Source organism: Rutidosis leptorrhynchoides, chromosome 4 (genome assembly GCF_046630445.1).
Source record: "Rutidosis leptorrhynchoides isolate AG116_Rl617_1_P2 chromosome 4, CSIRO_AGI_Rlap_v1, whole genome shotgun sequence".
Classification (NCBI taxonomy): domain Eukaryota; kingdom Viridiplantae; phylum Streptophyta; class Magnoliopsida; order Asterales; family Asteraceae; genus Rutidosis; species Rutidosis leptorrhynchoides.
The window spans coordinates 474,919,994-474,943,450 of NC_092336.1; the positions used below are offsets into that span (position 1 = coordinate 474,919,994).

Below are 23,457 nucleotides of genomic sequence, written 5' to 3' on the forward strand. Positions count from 1 at the left end.
ATATATTTTTGCTTTAAAAAAATGATAAATAAAATGCAAAGTAAAAGCATATACGCGTAAAAACCTTTCTCAAGTGGGTCCACGTTACAATACTTTTGGGCCCATCACTGACAACTTTGTCTCTTAACCCAACTTGTTCATCTCAAACACACACACTTTCACATCCTACCCAAGTCCCACCGACGATCACTTCTTTAATTTTTTAGATATATTTTTTTTTTAAATTTTTTATTTGTATTTGTATTATACTCGGTATATATTTTGAGATCGAGATTTACTTTTTCATCGTGATCACAAACCCACTTTGCAGATATTTTGGTCGCCCACAATCGTGACAGAATTTATGTTCAAAACTTGCTCTGCTTGAGCTTACTTTGGTAAAGATCTGCTCTTTTTCCCCATTATTACTGTTTCTGTTAACTTGATGCAACCACAAGATTTGGTTTATTGTATGAATATTAGGTGTTTGTGAAAATGTGTGAGTAGACTAGTTTTTAGCTAATGTTTAGTACTTTAATACACGTTTCAATTTCATGATTTCAATTCTGATGTACCCTTTTCTTTCAATTGATGATAATTAATTAATTAATTAAAGTATATGTTATACTATTGGACCGTTATAAATGGATATGGAGTTTATGAATCTTGCAGTACATTTGTGGGGTTGAAGCTTTTAGAACTAGGCATGTTGAACATGATGGTTTAAATAAGGGGAGCCAATAGTTGGTAGGGCATGGTGTTACACATTAATGGATTCATAAACATCCCCAATTTTAATAAAAATAAATTTAGCAAATTAATCAATGCTATTTTTACTAAGCTAATACATTGTAATGGTCATTTATTGGTTATTTTGTAGTAGTTCATATTAGGCTCAATATAATCATAATCATTAATTATCTGCCCGTTTTAAGTGTTATAATGGTCATCTATTGGTTACCTTTTTGTATGTTTTTCTTTTTAAATTAACTTGAAAAATGGAAAATATCATATAAATTTCAGGCTGTATTATGGCAACAAAGGGGAATACAGGGGATAGCAGGACCAGGAGTTCGATAACGATATTCATAGTAATCGGTTTATGCTGTTTCTTTTATTTGTTGGGAGCATGGCAAAGGAGTGGTTTTGGAAAAGGTGATAGTATAGCTTTAGAGATGACTAAAACGAGTGCAGATTGCAACATTCTTCCAAATCTAAACTTTGAGACGCACCACAGTGGTGATGCCGGCATAGTTGACCAGTCAAAGTCAAAAGTCAAAGACTTTAAACCATGCAGTGCTAAATATACCGATTATACCCCATGTCATGATCAGAAACGCGCCATGACGTTCCCTAGACACGATATGATTTATAGAGAACGACATTGTCCTCCTCAAGAAGAAAAATTGAAGTGTTTGATCCCGGCCCCTAAAGGCTACGTAACGCCGTTTTCGTGGCCTAAAAGTCGAGATTATGTTCCTTTTGCTAATGCACCGTATAAAGCGTTGACTGTTGAGAAAGCTATTCAAAACTGGATTCAGTATGAGGGGGATGTGTTTAGGTTCCCGGGTGGTGGGACCCAGTTTCCTCAAGGCGCGGATGCTTATATCGATCAACTTGCTTCTGTAATCCCAATTGCGAATGGGACAGTAAGGACTGCATTGGATACTGGTTGTGGGGTATGTTTAAATATTCTGATTTTCTTCTTAACGAGTGCTTAACTAGTCTTCAAACTTAATTGGTTTCTTGTTTTGCAAATAAACCATATTTCTTGCGAAAATGCCAAGAATTTGTGATTTTGGACAAACATGCAAATCACTAAGTTTTTTGCATACTATTTGTCCAAATTATTCGTTTATAATTATATTTTATTGGCAACGATCTTAAGATAGCCTAGTAGTGTCTGATATCCTCACAAGAGGTCTCAGGTTCAAACCTCACTAGCATCATAACTAGCATCATATCTTATGGTGTCCAAGTGAAGGTTCGGAAAACGGTTACAAAATAACTTGGTTAGGCCCCTTTCTGGCGTAGCCCGAACAAGGAAAACCCCAATTTTTTTACTGTATTTTCTAGGCATTTGGCCATTTGCGCAATCACACAAATCACTAGAAAGGCGTTTGCTTTGCAACCATGAACCATGTCATTTGTGAAATCTTGTCCATTTTACTAACTGTTGGGTGTTTATGTAGGTTGCTAGTTGGGGGGCGTACCTTTGGAAGAGAAACGTTGTAACCATGTCATTTGCACCTAGAGATAATCATGAAGCACAGGTTCAGTTTGCTCTTGAAAGAGGTGTACCCGCCATTGTTGGCGTTCTCGGCTCTATAAAAATGCCCTTTCCATCTAAAGCCTTTGACATGGCTCATTGCTCTAGGTGCTTAATCCCATGGGGATCAAACGGTATATATCATTCCTATACTTGTATAATCACCCTTTTAAACCATCAAACTTGAATTTTTGTTGCAAACTAATCACAATTCTTGTAAAATTATTGCATAAGCATCATACTTTTTCTAATTTCATTATGGATTTTGGTGTTTGTAGACGGGAAATATATGATGGAAGTTGATAGAGTTCTTAGACCGGGAGGATTTTGGGTGCTTTCGGGTCCTCCAATTAATTGGAGAAATAATTACAAATCTTGGCAGCGTCCAAAGGAGGATCTTGAGGAAGAACAAAGGAATATCGAAGCGGTTGCTAAGCTTCTTTGTTGGGATAAAATATCTGAAAGTGGAGAAACGGCTATTTTTCAGAAGAAACTAAATCCCGAATCATGTCGTGGATCAGAAGATGCTTCCGGAGTTACATTTTGCTCCCAAGATCCTGATGATGTTTGGTATGAATACAGCGATATATATATTTTTTGTATAGTTTTATACATTCATGCGTATTAAATCCTTACATCTTGCTTTGGCGTGTCTTCTACATGTCCCATATTTATCGCAGACTTAGAAGTGTCAATTTTGACCTTGTTACTGATTGGATGAGTTCAATATTATTAGCTAAATAGGAAAAATTTCAAATGGGTTGAAAGTTTTTCCTTTTGAACTTTGAGCCTTTTACTGGGTGTACATAAAGTTAACTTTTTAGGTAATAACTCATATTTATCGTCAAAAAACTAATTACTTATGTAGAAATTTGAAATTTTTGGACGAAATGTTTTATCAGCCCAATCACGTGTACAAAAATACTCGTCTTGACGTGAACCAATTTTGATATCTATTCTGCACACCGCTTCCTAGTTACAGTTCTTTTATACCACTTCATGTTTCTACTTATAAAATAAACGTATAAATTTTATGAATTTTTTTCTTAATTTGTTTAAGGTGGACTATTTGATGATGTAGGTACAAGAACATGGAGACATGTGTAACTCCTGGCAGCTCAAATGCTGACGTGGAATACAAGCCGTTCCCTGAACGACTCAACGCAATCCCGCCACGAATTGCGTCTGGATCCGTTCCGGGGGTTTCGGAAGATAAATATAAGGAGGATAACAGACAGTGGAAGAAGCATGTAAGTGCTTATAAAAGAATCAATAGAATAATCGATTCCGGAAGGTACCGAAACATTATGGATATGAATGCCGGTTTTGGAGGGTTTGCTGCTGCCCTCGATTCTCCTAAGTTATGGGTTATGAATGTGGTCCCCACTTTGGCTGATAACACGCTTGGAGTTATATATGAACGTGGGCTTATTGGGATCTATCATGATTGGTATGATTCTTAACATGAAAGCTCTTTTTTATTTTTTCAGGGAACCATTTACATATGAATCGGTCATTGGGGCATACATGTTTTGGTCTTTTGGGGCAGCCTGACCCGGCCCATTTACAATCTTGGCCTTTTGGCTAAATATACCTGGATGTATTTTGCAGGTGTGAAGCTTTCTCAACGTACCCCCGGACGTATGACCTCATTCATGCCAATGGTCTATTCAGCTTATACAAGGACAAGTAAGTTGAATCAGTTAATGGATATATACTCTAGTTCTTGATCCACAGTTTCTTTACGAATTAATGTTAAAAGTTATCATAAGCATTATGCTTTCTAGTGATGAACTTTATAACATATTTTAACTTGAGTTTCATTGCAAAAAATTCCATTGTTCTAGCAACCTGCAACAACTAAAACCACAAAAATAAAATAATATGTAAAACATAATAAAACACTACTTTCCGCAAGAGTAAGTGAGTTCGAAAAATAATTGCCGACTACAATGGTCTGTGCTTTATAACACACTTGATGATTGGTTTGTAACATAATACGAAGAACAAGTGTTTTTTTTTTTTTTTTAATATATTCTTTCTTTACTAGGGAGTGTTTGGATTTCAGTTTTGAAATTGATCATCTGATTATTATGACTTGTTTAAATTGATCATGCAGATGTGATTTTGAAGACATTCTTCTAGAGATGGATAGAATACTACGTCCAGAAGGTGCTGTTATATTGCGTGATGAAGTAGACGTACTTATGAATGTAAAAAACATCGTTGGTGCAATGAGATGGGACACAAAACTTATGGATCACGAGGACGGTCCCTTAGTTCCTGAGAAAATTCTAGTTGCAGTCAAACGATATTGGGTTGTCGGCTCTAACTCCACATCCTCACGCTAATCACCAAAAATTTCACTCCAAACCGGTATTTTATCAAAATTTTCAAGCAATCTTTGTATGGTTTTTTAGTAGATTTTTTTTAGTAATCTGTGTTCTTTAGATGTCAAGTCAACATTAGTTAAATTACTTACATGGATACTCTGTTGTACTGTAAACCTAGCAAAAGGCTTTTCAAGTCAATGCTAAGAAATGTTTTGTTGCTATATACAGTCCTATTTATATAGTCGGTTGTTGGTTTGAGGTTATGAATCTAGGTGTTATGAAAATTTGAGCTTTATACTGATTGAGCAGCTGATATGTTCTCATCCTTACGTTCCTGACCCCTGAATAATATCGAACAAGCAGTACAGCATGTCATTGTGTCTTTGATTTTTCAATTGTGCATTTAAAGTTGCACAATGCACATCATTCCAATATTGGTCATTATAGCTTTCGAACAGGCACATTGTTTAAAGGAGGATTCTATTGGTACTTGGTAGCCTCGTGGAGTCATATTTATCCTTGGTTTCCAGAAAAGTTAATAAACGAGGCTAACCAAATGTGTTTTTTTAATTGATCGTTGGTTTTTGAAAGGTAAAACTTACACACCCGACTAGGGAATAATTAGTTTAGACCACACGTTACATGGATTTTTAAGACTCCCTCACAATAAAAAAAAAAAAAAAAAAATGCCCTCATCACCCGTTGTAGTTCATTTTTCTAGTTTCGTTGAGTTTTTTTTTTTCTTGGGAAACATGGTGTTTTCAGTTGTTTTTGTGGATATGGAGCCCAATTTATGACCAATATGTGTTGGTATACCCGGCAATTGAGACCCATAGCTTGAAAAATGGGTCCATTGGGTTCGATATTCAACCAATCGGATCCATAAAAAAGTTATAAAATGGGTTCAATTTAGGCCCATATGAAACCCCAATTGGGTCCTAAAAACCTTAAAGAATGGGTTCAATTTAGACCCATATGAAGCCTGACAAATATATATAAGGTCTTAACGGGTACTTAATAGGTCTTAACTCAAGTTTCGCCTTGATCGATACGACAACCTTACTAATAAAAAGGGTCAAAATACGCTCAAGCAACCTATCTTATTAATGTAATAAGAATTAAGGGCCTATTCAAGCCCTCCATTTTCCTTCTTGTTCATCAATCGAAAATCAAGACAAACCGGGCACTAGTCGGTCTTGGGTTTGGGAAATGCCAACAGAGAAGCAAGTCGAACCACCATATGCGGATCCCGAGCATGAGTACTTATTGAGTTGCCTTCACTCGGGGTTCTAGTTGACGGCCATCTCAAGGCACATCACGATTTACAGGCAACACTGGAGAGACCTGGGAAGGCAACCCGATTGGGAGTCAGAGGATCCATAGTACCTGCAGCCTCCCGGACTTCATATTCATCATTTTTGAAAGCGGGGGGAAGGGATCTTTTTTCTGCAACGAAAAAAAAAACAAGGGAATAAGTCCTTAGCTATTCCTTTGGCCTATAATAAGAAAGGTCCATCAAGACGGAGAAACTACCCTCGATCTTTTTGCGATCCGCTCCGGTCAAGTCGAACCTTGCCAATTAGCTTCTGGAGATCGGGTTCTCATTACCAGTCTAAGTGGGAATTCTTCTAAGAAAACCCCTTCTGCGGGGTAGGCAGAAGTTGATCCGGTAGATCGACTAGCAGTTTCAGCTACTGCTCGTGATGATGATTTTGTTCATCGATCGGGTGGATCTATATGCTCCATGGTGGTGAGACGAGGCGAGTGTGAGAGAAACTAGAAGACTAACTCCTTCCCCTCCTAGGGCTTAAGCAAGGTGTCTATTCTGAGGCTCCAAAGAGAGTCATTAGTGCTAGGGCATAAAAGCTTTGATTGAATGAACGCCACCTTTCAATGTGTATTATTTAGAGATTTTATCTGTTTAAGAAACTTTGAGAATCCGGTCTCGGCTTGGCCCATTTAGACTCGACCCGTTTGACCCATCTAAATAATCTGACCCGTTTAACACATGACCCGTTTCGACGCAAACCCGTTCAGGTCTTGACCCGACCCGTTTGCCTGGTATATGTGCCAATATGGTATGTCTATTAACTTAACTTCCCTTCACCACTAATGCATTTCCGCATCACATAAAACGCCCCACAGTGCCCCTCGAAAGGACCCCATAACAACCCTCCCATCAAATTTGTTCACAAAATTGCCAAAAAATTAATGAGCATAGGATCCCTTGTTTGGCCCGAAACGATTGTGAAATGTAAGGAAAACTACAACATCATCGGTGTAATTCAATGGTGGGGCTTATACGCTGTATCCACCATTGTATTGTGAATGCATGTCTCCTATGCTCATTTATAACCAATTTGCATTATTAGAAGAAGAGGGTCCCACCATATATCACAAGTCTACAACTTAATTTGTCATGTAACTTGATTGTCCTCGTGGCCTGTATTTTATACTTGCAACGCGAACTCACAAACTGCCAAAACAAGTGGCGGGTTGTTATTGAGATTGATACGACAGGTCAGATTCATCGATTTAACAAGACGTACTTATTTTGGAACGTTCGAGTACTCTATCAGCTTTCTTTGGAGACATTCATTCTGAGACCCAAAAAACTTGACAACAGGAAACAAATGAATTATCATATGTTGCTATGAACTTGAATATATGGCTGAAACAAGATTCAAGATTTGATTGATTAATGTGTTAAAAAACAGTTAAAACAGTTGTAGCATGTGGGTTGGGTTGTTAAAACGCAGTTAAGCATGTAGTATAAGAAGATAAAATGGTCGAGTAACAAGGGGTTTTATGTTTCGGTAATTATTAGCCTGTTACAATGGTGTTTAAATAAATAAATAAATACGGAGTATATCGTACTAATCAAATAATGATCAGCGATTTATACTGGGAACGTATCATGTTGCAGAATTATCGTAGGAGATAATATTAATTGAACAGAAGAAGTGAATTTTATTATGCAATAGTATATAATACTCCGTAAGTTGGACCATTGACGAGATGGCTATACCGACGTGGTCCATTTTAGAGGTTAAGCCGACGAAGTATTTAATTTATTGCCTATATTCGGGTTTTATTTATATTTATATCTAAAATAACTACGATTTGATTTGGAGTTTTAGAATGCATTACTTCTTCCTGAATATTTAAAAAAATACGGAGTAATACTCCCTATTGAAATAAAATAAGAAAATTGTGAACAATATTTTTTTTATCCTTAAATAGTTTTTATAATAATAATAATAATTTATTCCTGGGATTGTGGTGGTGATGTTTGTGTTGACTTGACAGGGTCTTCTCCTTTGACACAGTCTGGGCTTTCTGACTTTGTCCCTGGACGTGCTGTGGTTGATGCGGCTCGTCGGAAGCGGGTCAAGTACGAATCTAGCTGTCAGGCGATTGGTTATGGTTTCCTTCTTTTCTCATTTTCTTCCCTTGGGGAATTAGAGAAGGAGGCTGTTTCTTTGCTAAAGCGGGTTCAGAAGAGTTCGATGACGCAAGATATTGGTGCCGGTGCTGCTGCTCATATTTTTACTCGGATAGGTTTTGCTATTGCTAGAGGTGTGGGGGTCCAGATTGTCTCTAGGCTTCCCACTAATTTTTTGTAAGTTTTAAAACTTTTAAGTTTATAATAATAATAATAATAATAATAATAATAATAATAATATAATAATAATAATAATAATAATACAACAACTATACCCAATCCCACCCAATCCCACTTATTATTATTATTATTATTATTATTATTATTATTATTATTATTATTATTTACACTCTTTAAATTATTGATTCTACACTTTCTCTTCTCATAATTATAATTTTCATTTTGCCCTCTGTAACACCCCGCCAAAATCGCCTTTGACGTGGATGTTATCTCTGGTCTCAGTGCTCGGCTTGATTTCTAAGTAACAGCAGAGTTCTACAGCGGAAGCAATATATCTAAGTACCTGAGACAAAACATGCTTAAAAGTGTCAACCAAAATGGTTGAGTGAACAACATAGGTTTAATAATCATAACAAGTTTTTAGACCACAAGATTTAAATAAGCGGTTTAATTAGTCCGGTAGTAGTGCTGGTGTATATGATATCGATACTAACCATTAGTTACCCTAAACACATCATGTTCGTGTCGTTCATCGTTATTATGTATCCATTGACCAGCGGTCATCCGGATAGAGACGTCACCCTCAATAGCGCTATCACAATAACTAAGCTTGCCTTTATACGTAGCAATTAACGATATCATGGTAGGGATTAAGCATGAATCAAAGCATGTTAGCAACAGTTTGAACTAATCAAAAGAAAGTTTGAGTACTTGTGTCTAAGCGTAAAACAGTTTAAAAAGCAAGCATGTGTCTCACTCCAAAGTTTATAAAACAGTTAAGTAAAAGTAAAAAGAGGGGCTATGAAGTTCACCTTAATAGCAGATACATATTCCACGCAAGTTATATGATCGGAGTGTTGAATACGGAGATCTCAACCTAGAGATATAATGTTCGAGTAGTTAATGTCTAATAGACATAAAGTTTATTTATTAATATAGCAAACTATATTAACAGTGACCGTTTTCGAGAAAAGTTATATTTATATAAGTGATAATATACTTAGTGTACTTAAGTGTTACTATATAGATAAGTGTATAAGTTATACTAATAATAGTATTATTTAGTTAATCAACTATTATGTATACTTGTATGAATATACCTATATGATACATACATACATACATACATACATACATACATACATACATACATACATACATACATATATATATATATATATATATATATATATATTCTTTATTATTATTACACATATATGTATTCATAACTATATGGTATATATATATATTAGGTGTAGGTGTTACATATATATAAGTGTAAGATGATACATATATATACACTTATTACTTTTATTATTATATTTATTAACCTTATATAACTTACGTAGTACGCCTTCATACATACATACACACGTACATATACATACATATATACACATACATATACACGTATGTATATATTTACATATACACACACACACACATATACCTACAATGTATACACGCACATACGTACGTATTCATGCATGCATGCATGTACGTATATCATCTTCATTATTTATTATTCCTCCATCAAATATTACTAACCATTATTCATTCTCACATAAAATCATAACTTTTTATCATGATCATAACCTAATAACATTAATCGTCACATAAAATCCTAACCTTTTTATCATATTCAATCTATAAATCATAATACTTAATCATATCCATCAACCCTAATCTTTTAATCATAATAAATCCATACTCATAATCTTTTATCAATCTTTTTAAACCTTATACTTAATCTTTTAATCATATTCATCTCATTCATTAATTCTCTATCATCATGATCATACTTATAAACCCTAACCTTTTTAATCATCATTACTTAATTATATTCAATATTCATTAACAAATTATTACTTCTTCATAACCATAATCTATTTATCTTTATTCATTATCCTTTATTATAATCATGTTCATCATACCTATAACTTTTATTTATTTTAATTAACTTTTATCAACATTCATCTTATTCATAATCATTAATCATAATATTTTCTCATATTCATAATCTTTTATCATACTCAAGTTACTTGATTATATTAACCTTATAAATTTATTCATAACCTATATCATAATCATTATCTTCATACACAATGTTCATGACCTTACTTATATTAACTAAAATAAATTAAAAGTATAATTAACACTAGGGTTTAGGTATATATACCTTAGGAGGTTATGATTAAGAAAAAGGCAATGAATATGGACCGAAACAGGAACTGAGTTACAGCAGAAATCTGGCAGAAGATCACGACCCAAACAATGGCTTTCTTGGGTCTGTTTTGGCTCGCAAACAAGCAGGGAAACCAGAAGTAAAACGGAGCAACAATGGGTTGATTATGGGGCTGTTTTTGGGCGGTTTTGGGTGGTGTTTGATGGTGTTTCACAGCTACAAAAACAGCAGGTAGAGTGGTGACATAGGGCTGAAAACAGACAGCAAAAACGGACTGTGATTGTGGCGGTTTGGTGGCGGGTTTATGGTGGACAGCGGTAAAAATCCAGGAGCTTGTGGTGGAGGTTTACCACAACAACAAGGATGCAAAAGGGTGGAGAATTGGGCTGTTAAAATGGGGCAGCAGGTGGCGGTGGAAGTTTTGGGTTAAGATTCACCTTGAAACGAAACTGAGTTAGATTAACAGTTACCTTCGAAAAGAAACGAGTTATCGTATTAACACAACAATTCTTCTTGTTTGCTTCTTGATTTCGTTCTCTCCGTTTACCCGTTTCAATCTTTATGATCGGGTACTTTAGTTTTTGATGAATAAACGAGACTGAATGTTTGTTTTGATGGAGGAATAAATCTAGCGAGAGTTATTTTTAGTTAGATGGTTTGGTTGTAAGTTCACGATATATATGAGAGATTGATTGATATCCTAGTAACAATATATCTTTCCAATCCAACTAATTCAATTAGCTAACTTTACGGCCGAGAAAAACTCAGAAATTGATAATTTTTGAACGATAAAAAATGGATGTGATATAATTTTTACGTACATAAAGATAAGTAGTAAATGTTTTTGACCTTTTCTACTCAAAAGATTTATATAATGTTAATATTTAAGATAATTAGTAATTTATTTATGCTTATTGTGTAAGTAATAATAATCCATCCATACATATCGCTTAAGTTCCAAGTTTGTTGTTATTATTAACTTTATTTAATTTAACGTACTCAATTATTTTCTCTTTATTATTGTAAGATGATACTATATGTATAATTGTTCTAGTTAATAAATGAATGTGGTATACATCCATGACAACAAGGAAATAAGTATAGCCAGCTACAATGATTGTATTTTCTGGATTTTTGACTTTTGATATTTTTGAATTGTAACTTGCAGGCAATTGTAACTAGGTGAATTTTTTTACGGTATTTATTATTTATTATGTATTTTATATATTTATTATTATTATTATTATTATTATTATTATTATTATTATTATTATTATTATTATTATTATTATTATTATTATTATTATTATTAAGGTTATAATTATTTTAGTTACATTTTATTTATTTATTAGACCCTAATCTTTTATTAGTTGTTGTTTTGGTTCATATTAATTTATATATTAGTTTTTAAAGTTTAAGTATTGTCACCTTTAAGTATTAATATATAGTTTATATTATTTATTAAGTACTAGGGTTAGGGTTTATTATTTAATATTAAATGGTATTAGGGTTTTGTAGTTAATAGTTAGGGTTTTAGTATTATTTACTTTATGTATTATATCCGGATAACAACCTTTATGCTAATACTCAAAGTATGACCTTGAAACCCTAAGGGAAATTTGGTAAATTTATAAGGGAAAAGTGAGGGTTGTTATAGTACCTCCCCGTTAATTTAAACTTCGTCCCGAAGTTTCGGTTGAGAAAAGATGGGGATATTTCCGCTTCATTTGGTCTACACGTTCCAAGGTATACTCGGGGCCTCTACGTGAATTCCAACGGATTTTTGGCAATAGGAAATGTTGTCCTGTTTCAAGTGTTGATCTCGCGATTCATAAATCCTACAGGTTCTTCTATGAAGTGCATTTTATTATCAATGCGGAGGTAATTCAAAGGGATAACATGGGTATCATCTGATTAGGTTTCCTTAAACGGGATTGTGATATTTTAGTCATACACCATTGGGGCAGACAATCAGAGAGAAGTACTTGGAGATCACAGCCATGTAGTTTGATGCATGACTTGTGTTTGATATGGTTGGTGTGTAGATTTTAATTCCGTAAGATTAACCATAGGCATGATGTCTTTGATTTTCAAGAAAGGCGAAACGAGATGCCAGCCGAGGGGTCATTAATCTGGCTTATATGCAAAGCAAGCCATGATTACTAAGATGCCCTCAAAAATGGTCTTGTGGAAAAGATATTGTCCAATATATTACAATACATGTGAACTTATCCTTGGAAGAAATTTTGGAGGCACACTGTCGAATGTAACTTTATGATTATGATTTCCGTTAGGTCGAAACAGAGGTCGAACCCTTATCTAGGATAATCATCTAGTTGCAACCAACGAAGAGAGATATTTGGAGTAAACAAATATATGTCATATACATTTAAGGTAACTCCTGTAAAGAAGATAGCGAGGATTATAGATTCCTGTTACTAAAAGGAAACCGTATGGGAGGTGTGATCTCTGATCGAGTTAGACGTTCTCGCACCTATGGCGAGTCGACCTATCATTCACTTATGATTTTAAGTGCGGATGAGAAGAAATGGGAATCATTGGGTATAAGAATAGTTTTCATTTGGTGAGAAAATCTTCCAAAAATGATTTCTTGTACCACAAAATATAGAATTATAGAATTGATGTTCACGAGGGTGTTGTGGTTTAACCGTGGATGTTAGAAGTAAAATCTTCTCAACGGTCAACCTCAAAAGGGGAAAAGTTGACGAGAACATAGAGTTTTGAATGTTGAACTTAATGATAAGTTTCAAAGGGCAAGAGGGATTGTGATTAATACGTGGTGTAGGATAATACGAAAATTTTATATAAACAAGCAATGAAAATTTTATAGAAGTTCGAGTCGTTTAAGGTGACAATTTAAAAAGGAACAAAGTTCTTAGTAAAACTAGAGTTATGTACAACATGTACTATTTTACGTAAAATATCTTTTGAGTAAAATAATTGATTTGTAGAAGTGAGAGTATAATTTTATATGTACTAGTCAAAAATAAGTAAGGGTAAATATTATTTACTTTATTATATAAACATATACGATTTATAAAATTTACATGAATGGTAGTAAATATTTTATAAAATTTCGAGAGGATCGCATAGTAAAACAGTGTGTGTAAAATTTTGGTAAGCAGAATTTTCAAGTTGGAAAATGATCGATGAAGATCAAGTGAATGATTTTTGAAAACTTCGGGGATATTTAAGCAAAAATATTACGAGTTAATGAAAACCATTGAATTTAAATGTGGTTCAAGTTCTTGGAATTCAAAACGTTCATGTGTGAAGCTGTTGCTGACAAGTGAGATATGAATGGTAGAGTATGAGAACGTGATAGTGAATGTGGTGTTTATAATATCTTCGTTTGAATATTCAAATGAAAATCTTACGAGTGGTTATCGTTTATCTTAGACGGGTTTCCTAATGAGTTTATGAAAATCTACACTAAGAGCGTAATTGCAGATAACAGGAGGCATGCTTCGAAGAAGTTTTGGGGGTGTCACTTCAGGTCACTTAAGAACATGCATCCTTCCTTCCAGCGGGGATGTGATGATTAGGCGTCAAAGAGATAAGTTGATTAAGAAAGAAAGAATGCTAAGCTTTACAACTTTTATGGCATAGGAGAATTTGTTAATCTACTCATGGGTATGAGATAGATAGTTTGGTTGAAATGAGCTACTCGTATATCTACAAATCAGATGTTGATTAACCTTCATGTAATAACATGAATGGCTTGGAAATTTCTCTTTGATTCACTTTCTATTCCATATGTCATGATTTTGAAATTTCTATATGAATTACTGTAATATAATCACGTCGGCCAAGCGTCATTATATTTCACTAATTCATACTTCCACTTCAATATCATCTCACGTGGTCAGGACATGTGATCAAAGTTGACGTTGGAATGTTGAGTCATGAGTGACATCCCTTCGCGTGAGTCAAAGAATACTTTGAATCACAATGGCGAAGTCACGTCATAGAATATGTTTGGATATGATAATAATCACATATTAGTTGATCCTTCAGAGTCGGGATCATGCAAGATGATAGGGTTTTGGCTTGGCATCCATAGGAAAGGATACATAATGTCAGAAGAGGTAAAAGCATGTAGTAAGATGAATTGACGGTATAAAGATTAAGGGAAAGCACTTAAAACTAAGGCAGGAAAGGTTATAGACCTAAAGATTGCTAAGGCACCCACATAAGGCACACATAGAATGCAATCCTGGTTCTCTATAACAAGCGTTGGCTCTCATAATGAGATAGGTATGGTGGCATTCTATTGTTGGAATACAAGTAAGTTATGGCTCTTATTCTAAGAGTCAGACGTGTAAGTATAGTTCCTATAGCAAAGTGTTTCTAAAGATTTGAATGGTATAGGAGTTCTAGGCATAACAAATATAAGTGAACTTAATGCACATAATCTAGAATGTAATGCAAATAATCAATGCAAATGAACAACTCGGTTATAGACTAGACTCACTAATGCATCCTAACTATTCATGTTAGTCACACTAATGTAACCTAGTTCCCTATAACCAGAGCTCTGATACCAACTGTAACACCCCGCCAAAATCGCCTTTGACGTGGATGTTATCTCTGGTCCCAGTGCTCGGCTTGATTTCTAAGTAACAGCAGAGTTCTACAGCGGAAGCAATATATCTAAGTACCTGAGACAAAACATGCTTAAAAGTGTCAACCAAAATGGTTGAGTGAACAACATAGGTTTAATAATCATAACAAGTTTTTAGACCACAAGATTTAAATAAGCGGTTTAATTAGTCCGGTAGTAGTGCTGGTGTATATGATATCGATACTAACCATTAGTTACCCTAAACACATCACGTTCGTGTCGTTCATCGTTATTATGTATCCATTGACCAGCGGTCATCCGGATAGAGACGTCACCCTCAATAACGCTATCACAATAACTAAGCTTGCCTTTATACGTAGCAATTAACGATATCATGGTAGGGATTAAGCATGAATCAAAGCATGTTAGCAACAGTTTGAACTAATCAAAAGAAAGTTTGAGTACTTGTGTCTAAGTGTAAAACAGTTTAAAAAGCAAGCATGTGTCTCACCCCAAAGTTTATAAAACAGTTAAGTAAAAGTAAAAAGAGGGGCTATGAAGTTCACCTTAATAGCAGATACATATTCCACGCAAGTTATATGATCGGAGTGTTGAATACGGAGATCTCAACCTAGAGATATAATGTTCGAGTAGTTAATGTCTAATAGACATAAAGTTTGTTTATTAATATAGCAAACTATATTAACAGTGACCGTTTTCGAGAAAAGTTATATTTATATAAGTGATAATATACTTAGTGTACTTAAGTGTTACTATATAGATAAGTGTATAAGTTATACTAATAATAGTATTATTTAGTTAATCAACTATTATGTATACTTGTATGAATATACCTATATGATACATACATATATATATATATTCTTTATTATTATTACACATATATGTATTCATAACTATATGGTATATATATATATTAGGTGTAGGTGTTACATATATATAAGTGTAAGATGATACATATATATACACTTATTACTTTTATTATTATATTTATTAACCTTATATAACTTACGTAGTACGCCTTCATACATACATACACACGTACATATACATACATATATACACATACATATACACGTATGTATATATTTACATATACACACACACATATATACTTACAATGTATACACGCACATACGTACGTATTCATGCATGCATGCATGCATGTACGTATATCATCTTCATTATTTATTATTCCTCCATCAAATATTACTAACCATTATTCATTCTCACATAAAATCATAACTTTTTTATCATGATCATAACCTAATAACATTAACCGTCACATAAAATCCTAACCTTTTTATCATATTCAATCTATAAATCATAATACTTAATCATATTCATCAACCCTAATCTTTTAATCATAATAAATCCATACTCATAATCTTTTATCAATCTTTTTAAACCTTATACTTAATCTTTTAATCATATTCATCTCATTCATTAATTCTCTATCATCATGATCATACTTATAAACCCTAACCTTTTTAATCATCATTACTTTATTATATTCAATATTCATTAACAAATTATTACTTCTTCATAACCATAATCTATTTATCTTTATTCATTATCCTTTATTATAATCATATTCATCATACCTATAACTTTTATTTATTTTAATTAACTTTTATCAACATTCATCTTATTCATAATCATTAATCATAATATTTTCTCATATTCATAATCTTTTATCATACTCAAGTTACTTGATTATATTAACCTTATAAATTTATTCATAACCTATATCATAATCATTATCTTCATACACAATGTTCATGACCTTACTTATATTAACTAAAATAAATTAAAAGTATAATTAACACTAGGGTTTAGGTATATATACCTTAGGAGGTTATGATTAAGAAAAAGGCGATGAATATGGACCGAAACAGGAACTGAGTTACAGCAGAAATCTGGCAGAAGATCACGACCCAAACAAAGGCTTTCATGGGTCTGTTTTGGCTCGCAAACAAGCAGGGAAACCAGAAGTAAAACGCAGCAACAATGGGTTGATTATGGGGCTGTTTTAGGGCGGTTTTGGGTGGTGTTTGATGGTGTTTCACAGCTACAAAAACAGCAGGTAGAGTGCTGACATAGGGCTGAAAACAGACAGAAAAAACGGACTGTGATTGTGGCGGTTTGGTGGCGGGTTTACGGTGGACAGCGGCAAAAATCCAGGAGCTTGTGGTGGCGGTTTACCACAACAACAAGGATGCAAAAGGGTGGAGAATTGGGCTGTTAAAATGGGGCAGCAGGTGGCGGTGGAAGTTTTGGGTTAAGATTCACCTTGAAACGAAACTGAGTTAGATTAACAGTTACCTTCGAAAAGAAACGAGTTATCGTATTAACACAACAATTCTTCTTGTTTGCTTCTTGATTTCGTTCTCTCCGTTTACCCGTTTCAATCTTTATGATCGGGTACTTTAGTTTTTGATGAATAAACGAGACTGAATGTTTGTTTTGATGGAGGAATAAATCTAGCGAGAGTTATTTTTAGTTAGATGGTTTGGTTGTAAGTTCACGATATATATGAGAGATTGATTGATATCCTAGTAACAATATATCTTTCCAATCCAACTAATTCAATTAGCTAACTTTACGGCCGAGAAAAACTCAGAAATTGATAATTTTTGAACGATAAAAAATGGATGTGATATAATTTTTACGTACATAAAGATAAGTAGTAAATGTGTTTGACCTTTTCTACTCAAAAGATTTATATAATGTTAATATTTAAGATAATTAGTAATTTATTTATGCTTATTGTGTAAGTAATAATAATCCATCCATACATATCGCTTAAGTTCCAAGTTTGTTGTTATTATTAACTTTATTTAATTTAACGTACTCAATTATTTTCTCTTTATTATTGTAAGATGATACTATATGTATAATTGTTCTAGTAAATAAATGAATGTGGTATACATCCATGACAACAAGGAAATAAGTATAGCCAGCTACAATGATTGTATTTTCTGGATTTTTGACTTTTGATATTTTTGAATTGTAACTTGCAGGCAATTGTAACTAGGTGAATTTTTTTTACGGTATTTATTATTTATTATGTATTTTATATATTTATTATTATTATTATTATTATTATTATTATTATTATTATTATTATTATTATTATTATTATTATTATAATTATTGTAGTTACATTTTATTTATTTATTAGACCCTAATCTTTTATTAGTTGTTGTTTTGGTTCATATTAATTTATATATTAGTTTTTAAAGTTTAAGTATTGTCACCTTTAAGTATTAATATATAGTTTATATTATTTATTAAGTACTAGGGTTAGGGTTTATTATTTAATATTAAATGGTATTAGGGTTTTGTAGTTAATAGTTAGGGTTTTAGTATTATTTACTTTATGTATTTTATCCGGATAACAACCTTAATGCTAATACTCAAAGTATGACCTTGAAACCCTAAGGGAAATTTGGTAAATTTATAAGGGAAAAGTGAGGGTTGTTATACCCTCCCAGTTTTTTTTGTTTTGTTTTTTTTTTTTTAAAGCAAGAAAAACTTTATTGATAATCTCGGAATTTACAATGAGTACGGCTATACGAAAATTAAACACGAACATACATCAGCGAGGACGTTTGCAACGATCGCAACCCAAAAGACACTACTAGCTATTAAGATAAACAAAAGGACAATGCAACCAATCTAACCAAACGATATTCTTTTTCTTTGATCTTCTTGATATCCATTCGAAGGATTTGGTTTGAATCTCATTTAGAGTCATCGGGTCATTCCACATTTTACCATGAAAGACCATGTTGTTACAGTTCTACCATGAAAGACCATGTTGTTACGGTTTACCCTCCCAGTTTTACCTTTTTAAGTTCTCTCCTCAACCTTTTTATTTTTCATTTCTCAATTTATAATTTCGTTTCTTTTTTATTCCGTTGAAGTGAAAGATTTCGTAGAAAACCCCGGTAAAAAATCCTAGTTTCTTATATCTGTCTTTGGTACCGAGCCTTCTTTCTACGTGTTATATCATGTATGGCTAAGATTCTGAGACCCTAGCCTATTAGTAAATGATAAAAACAATGATTTGTAAACATAACCAAATCAATTATAAAAGACAAATTAACTTGACCAAGTAATATTTGTTATGAACAATATGCATGTGGACCTTCCTCATAATAGCTCATTTGTTCTCTGTACAAATGGTTGTCATTTCTCCAAGTTGCTCATTTCATTCCCCTTATTTATGTCTTTTAAGTTTCTTCATTCATCCTTCCATTTTTTTTCCAGTTCTATTCAATTTCAAATCTTTAATAATTTGCTATAAACTTCCATGGATACGCATTCGTCTTTTGAAACCAGTCTAACACTCCAAACACGAAACAATCTTCGCGATGTCTCTTTTTCTTCGTACTTGAATAAAGACGAAGAAAACATCATTAGTAAGCTCACAACTCAAGCTAACTCATATGTCTCAATGAACCACCAACCTTATCGTATCAAATCCGAAGAAATTGATGTGTTTGGTGCTGAAAAGTACTTCAAAGGGGAAATTGATCAAGATGTGGATAATAAGATTGATCCAAGATTCATCAATACTAACGATACGATAAGTAATATCAATCCACAAGAAAGACAAATTGAAGAATTCGATCTAAGTTGTTCAGAAAAACAACAAATTGATCAAGTAAATACGCACACGCCAAGTGTTAGATCGAATACAAGTTGGAATAGTCGTAGCGGATTATTACCTCGTAATAAACAACCCCCACGAAGGATCGAAAAAGAAAGCAAAGCTCGATTTTTCCTTTCTCGTTTCAGTTGCAATTGTATCGACAAAAAATCGACTCAGATATGTGAAAAACGATTCATCCAAACAAAAAATATCTCGAATACAAACCCTAAAATGTTGTACACCGATGCAAATACCGTTCCGTTGTCAAGCAATTTCATGGAGAAAAATACTAGGAATGATTACTTTAGCTTTCCTGTATTAAACTCGAGCGGTCAGAATTCAGTTTCAAATTCTGATCGCTCGAATTCAAAATCAGGAATTTCGGCGGGAAAATCAAGTGGAGATAACAGTAACGGTGAATTAAGCCTTGGAAGGAAGTTAAGTTTGTTAAATAATTGGGATGTTGTTATTCCAACAGAAAAGGAGATGTACATACCGTCAAGCGGAATGTACAACGACGATGCAGATAGCTATTCAAGTTCTGATTTGTTTGAAATTGAAAGCTTTTCGACTTCCGGTAACGGTTCGTTTTTAGCTCACCGGAACTCGGATTCAAACTGTTACGCGCCTAGTGAGGTCAGTGTTGATTGGAGTGTTGTGACGGCGAGTGCGGCTGATTTCTCGGTGGTTACCGATTACGAGGATCGAGGTTGGAGGGATTCCGGCGGGAAAGTTTCGGTGACGGAGAAAAAATGTGAGGAAAAGAAACGGCCGGGAATACTTTCCGGTTGTGTGAGTCATAAGGCAGTGAGAGTGGTCGGAGATGAGTGTAAGATTAGTGGTGGTGGGGTGGGAGGAAGGCGGCGGCGGTTATCGGAGTCGATGGCTGTTGGAAGCTTGTTTCGAAGTGTGAATAGTTTGACCCGGTTTGACCCGACAAAAGGGTAATTATGGGTCGGATGTAAGCTCGGTGTCTGAAAGTAAAGAGAGACGTGCTACACAACTTTTGTACATTCAGTAGAAATGTAAGTACGTTGACATTTTACTTTTAGATGTAAGGAGTAAGTCACCTTTTATATTTTACTTTGAAAAAAAAGTAAATTACACGTGGTCCTTTTTGGGAGAGTAGTTAACGATCATTAGTTTAAAAGATACCTTAAGATGTTAATAATTGGCATACAAAGTTAATTAATTTATGAAGTTAAAACTACATGATCTAAAAATGTTGTCCATGTAGCTAATCTTTCCGGTAATTATTGGCATTTAAGTCATGTGTTAGACAAAGTTGAAAGTCCCTATGTCACTGAATCCTTCACTCATGAATGTTTATGCATATTTATGTTAAAGTTTGTTATAATCTTGATTTGAGATATCGATTTACATTTATTAATATTGACGTTATCAATGAATCGAGACTTGTGGGATTTTGTGAGTTCCACATCGTTGATTATTAAGTTTATATAATTTGTTTCGATAAATAATTGTTTACAACCTTTTGTTATAGCTCATGTGTTAGTGATTTGTCTCTCTTAGCGAGAGGTCAATAGTTCGACTCTCGTAGGGTGCAACATTGCACACAAGGTTGCCCATTTACCCTTGAATTTCACCCCTTTCGCACATCGCGTTGCGGGGGCAGTAAGGGAGGGGGTTTTACCGCCCATGCCCTCGGATTGAGCCGGGTTTCCTCTTTGGCAGCAGTTGGGGGAGGGTTACGCAACCGTGGGAGATGAACGCGTGGGTGGTTAAGTCCCTCTGAGTAATCCTGTACTGCTGTTCAAAAAAAAAAAAAAAAAAAATGTTGACCATATATTTAACGAAAAATTGTAATTAATGAGTACTATTTTATTCATAAAATATGTCCTCCAATCCGCATAAGAAGGTCGGATCTTCGATTTTCATTGAACGATTGGGGAAAGAGTGTACTAAAATAGGTAAAATTGGTTCTATTCGGGATATAAGATTCTGGATTCCTCATAAATATGCGTTTGTCTTTACAAAGATTCTTCCACGACAGAGCTGGCAGTTTCATCCATGAACCGTTCGTTAGTGTTTCGAAGACCTATCTTCATGGGGTGGCTATTGAGAGCTCACTCATCACTCATCATGCCGAAAGGTTCTTGTGGCTCGACCTAGATGTCGATTTATCTCAGATCCACATGTAGGCGATGTGTTGAAGCTGAGTGTGCTTTTAATGAGCCTCTCACCAATCGTAGAGGCTGAGGTGAAATATTTACTTCTGCATTGACATGTTATTATTTCTCACTATAGTTTGCTGGGTTTATTCGCTTGTGTTGTTGTTTGTGACGATCAAGAAGGCTTCTCCAAGCTGGTAGATTCGGCAAAAGGTGCCGGTTAGTTCGTTCAAATTGTTCCCTTTGTTATTATGGCCGAACAATATATGAGATTTGTGTGGCTTAAGATACGGGGCATTCTGGTTCGGTTCACCTCCATCGATAACATTCAAGAAGTGGCTGGGAATTTTGGAAAGGTCTTGATCATAGCTAAGGAAACAGAGATTCTTAACATTATCGGATCCTTTTTCGGATTTGTTGCGACTGAGTTAAGCATATTCATGAGACCGTCATTGCTGATGTGGTTGGTGTCTCCAATATCGAGATATGGGTGAATGAAGTGAGCGACTTGTCAGTTATTGATAGATTCTTGGGCCTAGGGGTTTTCCTTGGATTTTATAGCTTCCTCTAATCGGGAGATTGTGATCGGTCACGATCATGGTGAAACTATTAAGAGCGTAGCAGGAAATTCTTCGAGTCCGGTGGCTCACTCGCATCATCGTAATATTAACTTTGTTCAAGCCGCGTTGAAGCATAATGATGTTTCTAATCGCATCGGGGCGGATATCGAAAATACTTTAAAAGAATCGTCTCCTAGTGATCATGTTCAAGATAAGGTGGATCATGATTCGGAAGAAAATGTTGGTTTTGTTTCAATCCCTGAATTGGATGATTAGTTGATGACAATGGTGACCATGATCTTGGTCAGGAGTCTATGCCTCATGTACCTGATTCGGCTTCTGTGTCGTGCTCATGTGTTGGTAAGAAATGCGAGACTATTTGTTTGAAGACTCGGATGATCGCTCAAAAGGAAAAAAAACTATTGTTGATATTGTTTCAAATAGTGCTTCTAAGGATGGTATGATGCTGAATTATAATGAGGGAGTAAGGTTTGTTGATGTTTCAAATTTACAGGAACAAAATGATGGTGGTGATAGTAATTTGCCTTTTGTTGAGGAAGAACGTTTCGGATTGAAGTTGGATGTGGTTGAACAAGGTAACTCCCAGAATTATGTAGCGGAAATATCTGAAGTCGATCAATCTTCGTTAGAGTCATTTCCATTACTCAACAATAACGCGGGTTCTCGGCTAATGGAGCAAGATGTTGGTGCGTTTGATGTTCCTTCGACGCACAAGTGTTCTGGGTAACTTGACTCGATTAAGAAAGATCATATGGAAATTAAAGTCGAGGGTAAACACATTAGCTCAAATGCGGTTTCCAAACCTAAAAAGATTAAGGGTCGTAAGGTTCACGGTGCCGAGTTGAGAATTTTTTTTCTCCGAGGGCATGTGATCATCGGGCGTAGTTTGTTTTCTTCGGTCTCAACTGCGGGTGTGGTTTGATGATCTAAATGGCTTTTAATTGGGCCTTAGGGTTTTTGATTATATTCCATCTTTCGTCCTCGTTTGATTCGTTTTTTTGGTTTTAGTTTTTCATTGCATACTTTTGTTGTGCCTTGATCTAGTTTTAGGTTTGTTTTCGTGTTGTTAGGCTTGTTTAGATCTTGT

The 23,457-nt window shown here is 34.4% G+C and overlaps 1 protein-coding gene and 1 pseudogene across 1 annotated transcript; both read left to right on the plus strand.

The window, feature by feature from the left end:
• Positions 1 to 330: 330 nt before the first annotated feature.
• On the plus strand, positions 331 to 4,850 carry LOC139844524 (probable methyltransferase PMT2). The gene is made up of 7 exons (XM_071834746.1): positions 331 to 377; positions 1,003 to 1,658; positions 2,172 to 2,382; positions 2,527 to 2,818; positions 3,330 to 3,698; positions 3,860 to 3,937; positions 4,368 to 4,850. The coding sequence occupies exons 2-7, from the start codon at positions 1,011 to 1,013 to the stop codon at positions 4,597 to 4,599; spliced, it is 1,830 nt and encodes a 609-aa protein (XP_071690847.1). The 5' UTR covers positions 331 to 377; positions 1,003 to 1,010; the 3' UTR covers positions 4,600 to 4,850.
• Positions 4,851 to 19,240: 14,390 nt separating this feature from the next.
• LOC139844525 (protein PHYTOCHROME KINASE SUBSTRATE 1-like) lies at positions 19,241 to 20,982 on the plus strand (annotated as a pseudogene).
• The last annotated feature ends 2,475 nt before the right edge of the window (positions 20,983 to 23,457 follow it).

Excerpts from the sequence above, each read along its gene's own strand:
- LOC139844524 (XM_071834746.1), top strand. The coding sequence starts at position 1,011 with ATGGCAACAAAGGGGAATACAGGGGATAGCAGGACCAGGAGTTCGATA. Across the intron at positions 1,659-2,171 it reads CATTGGATACTGGTTGTGGG|GTTGCTAGTTGGGGGGCGTA; the intron begins GTATGTTTAAAT and ends GTGTTTATGTAG. Across the intron at positions 2,383-2,526 it reads AATCCCATGGGGATCAAACG|ACGGGAAATATATGATGGAA; the intron begins GTATATATCATT and ends TGGTGTTTGTAG.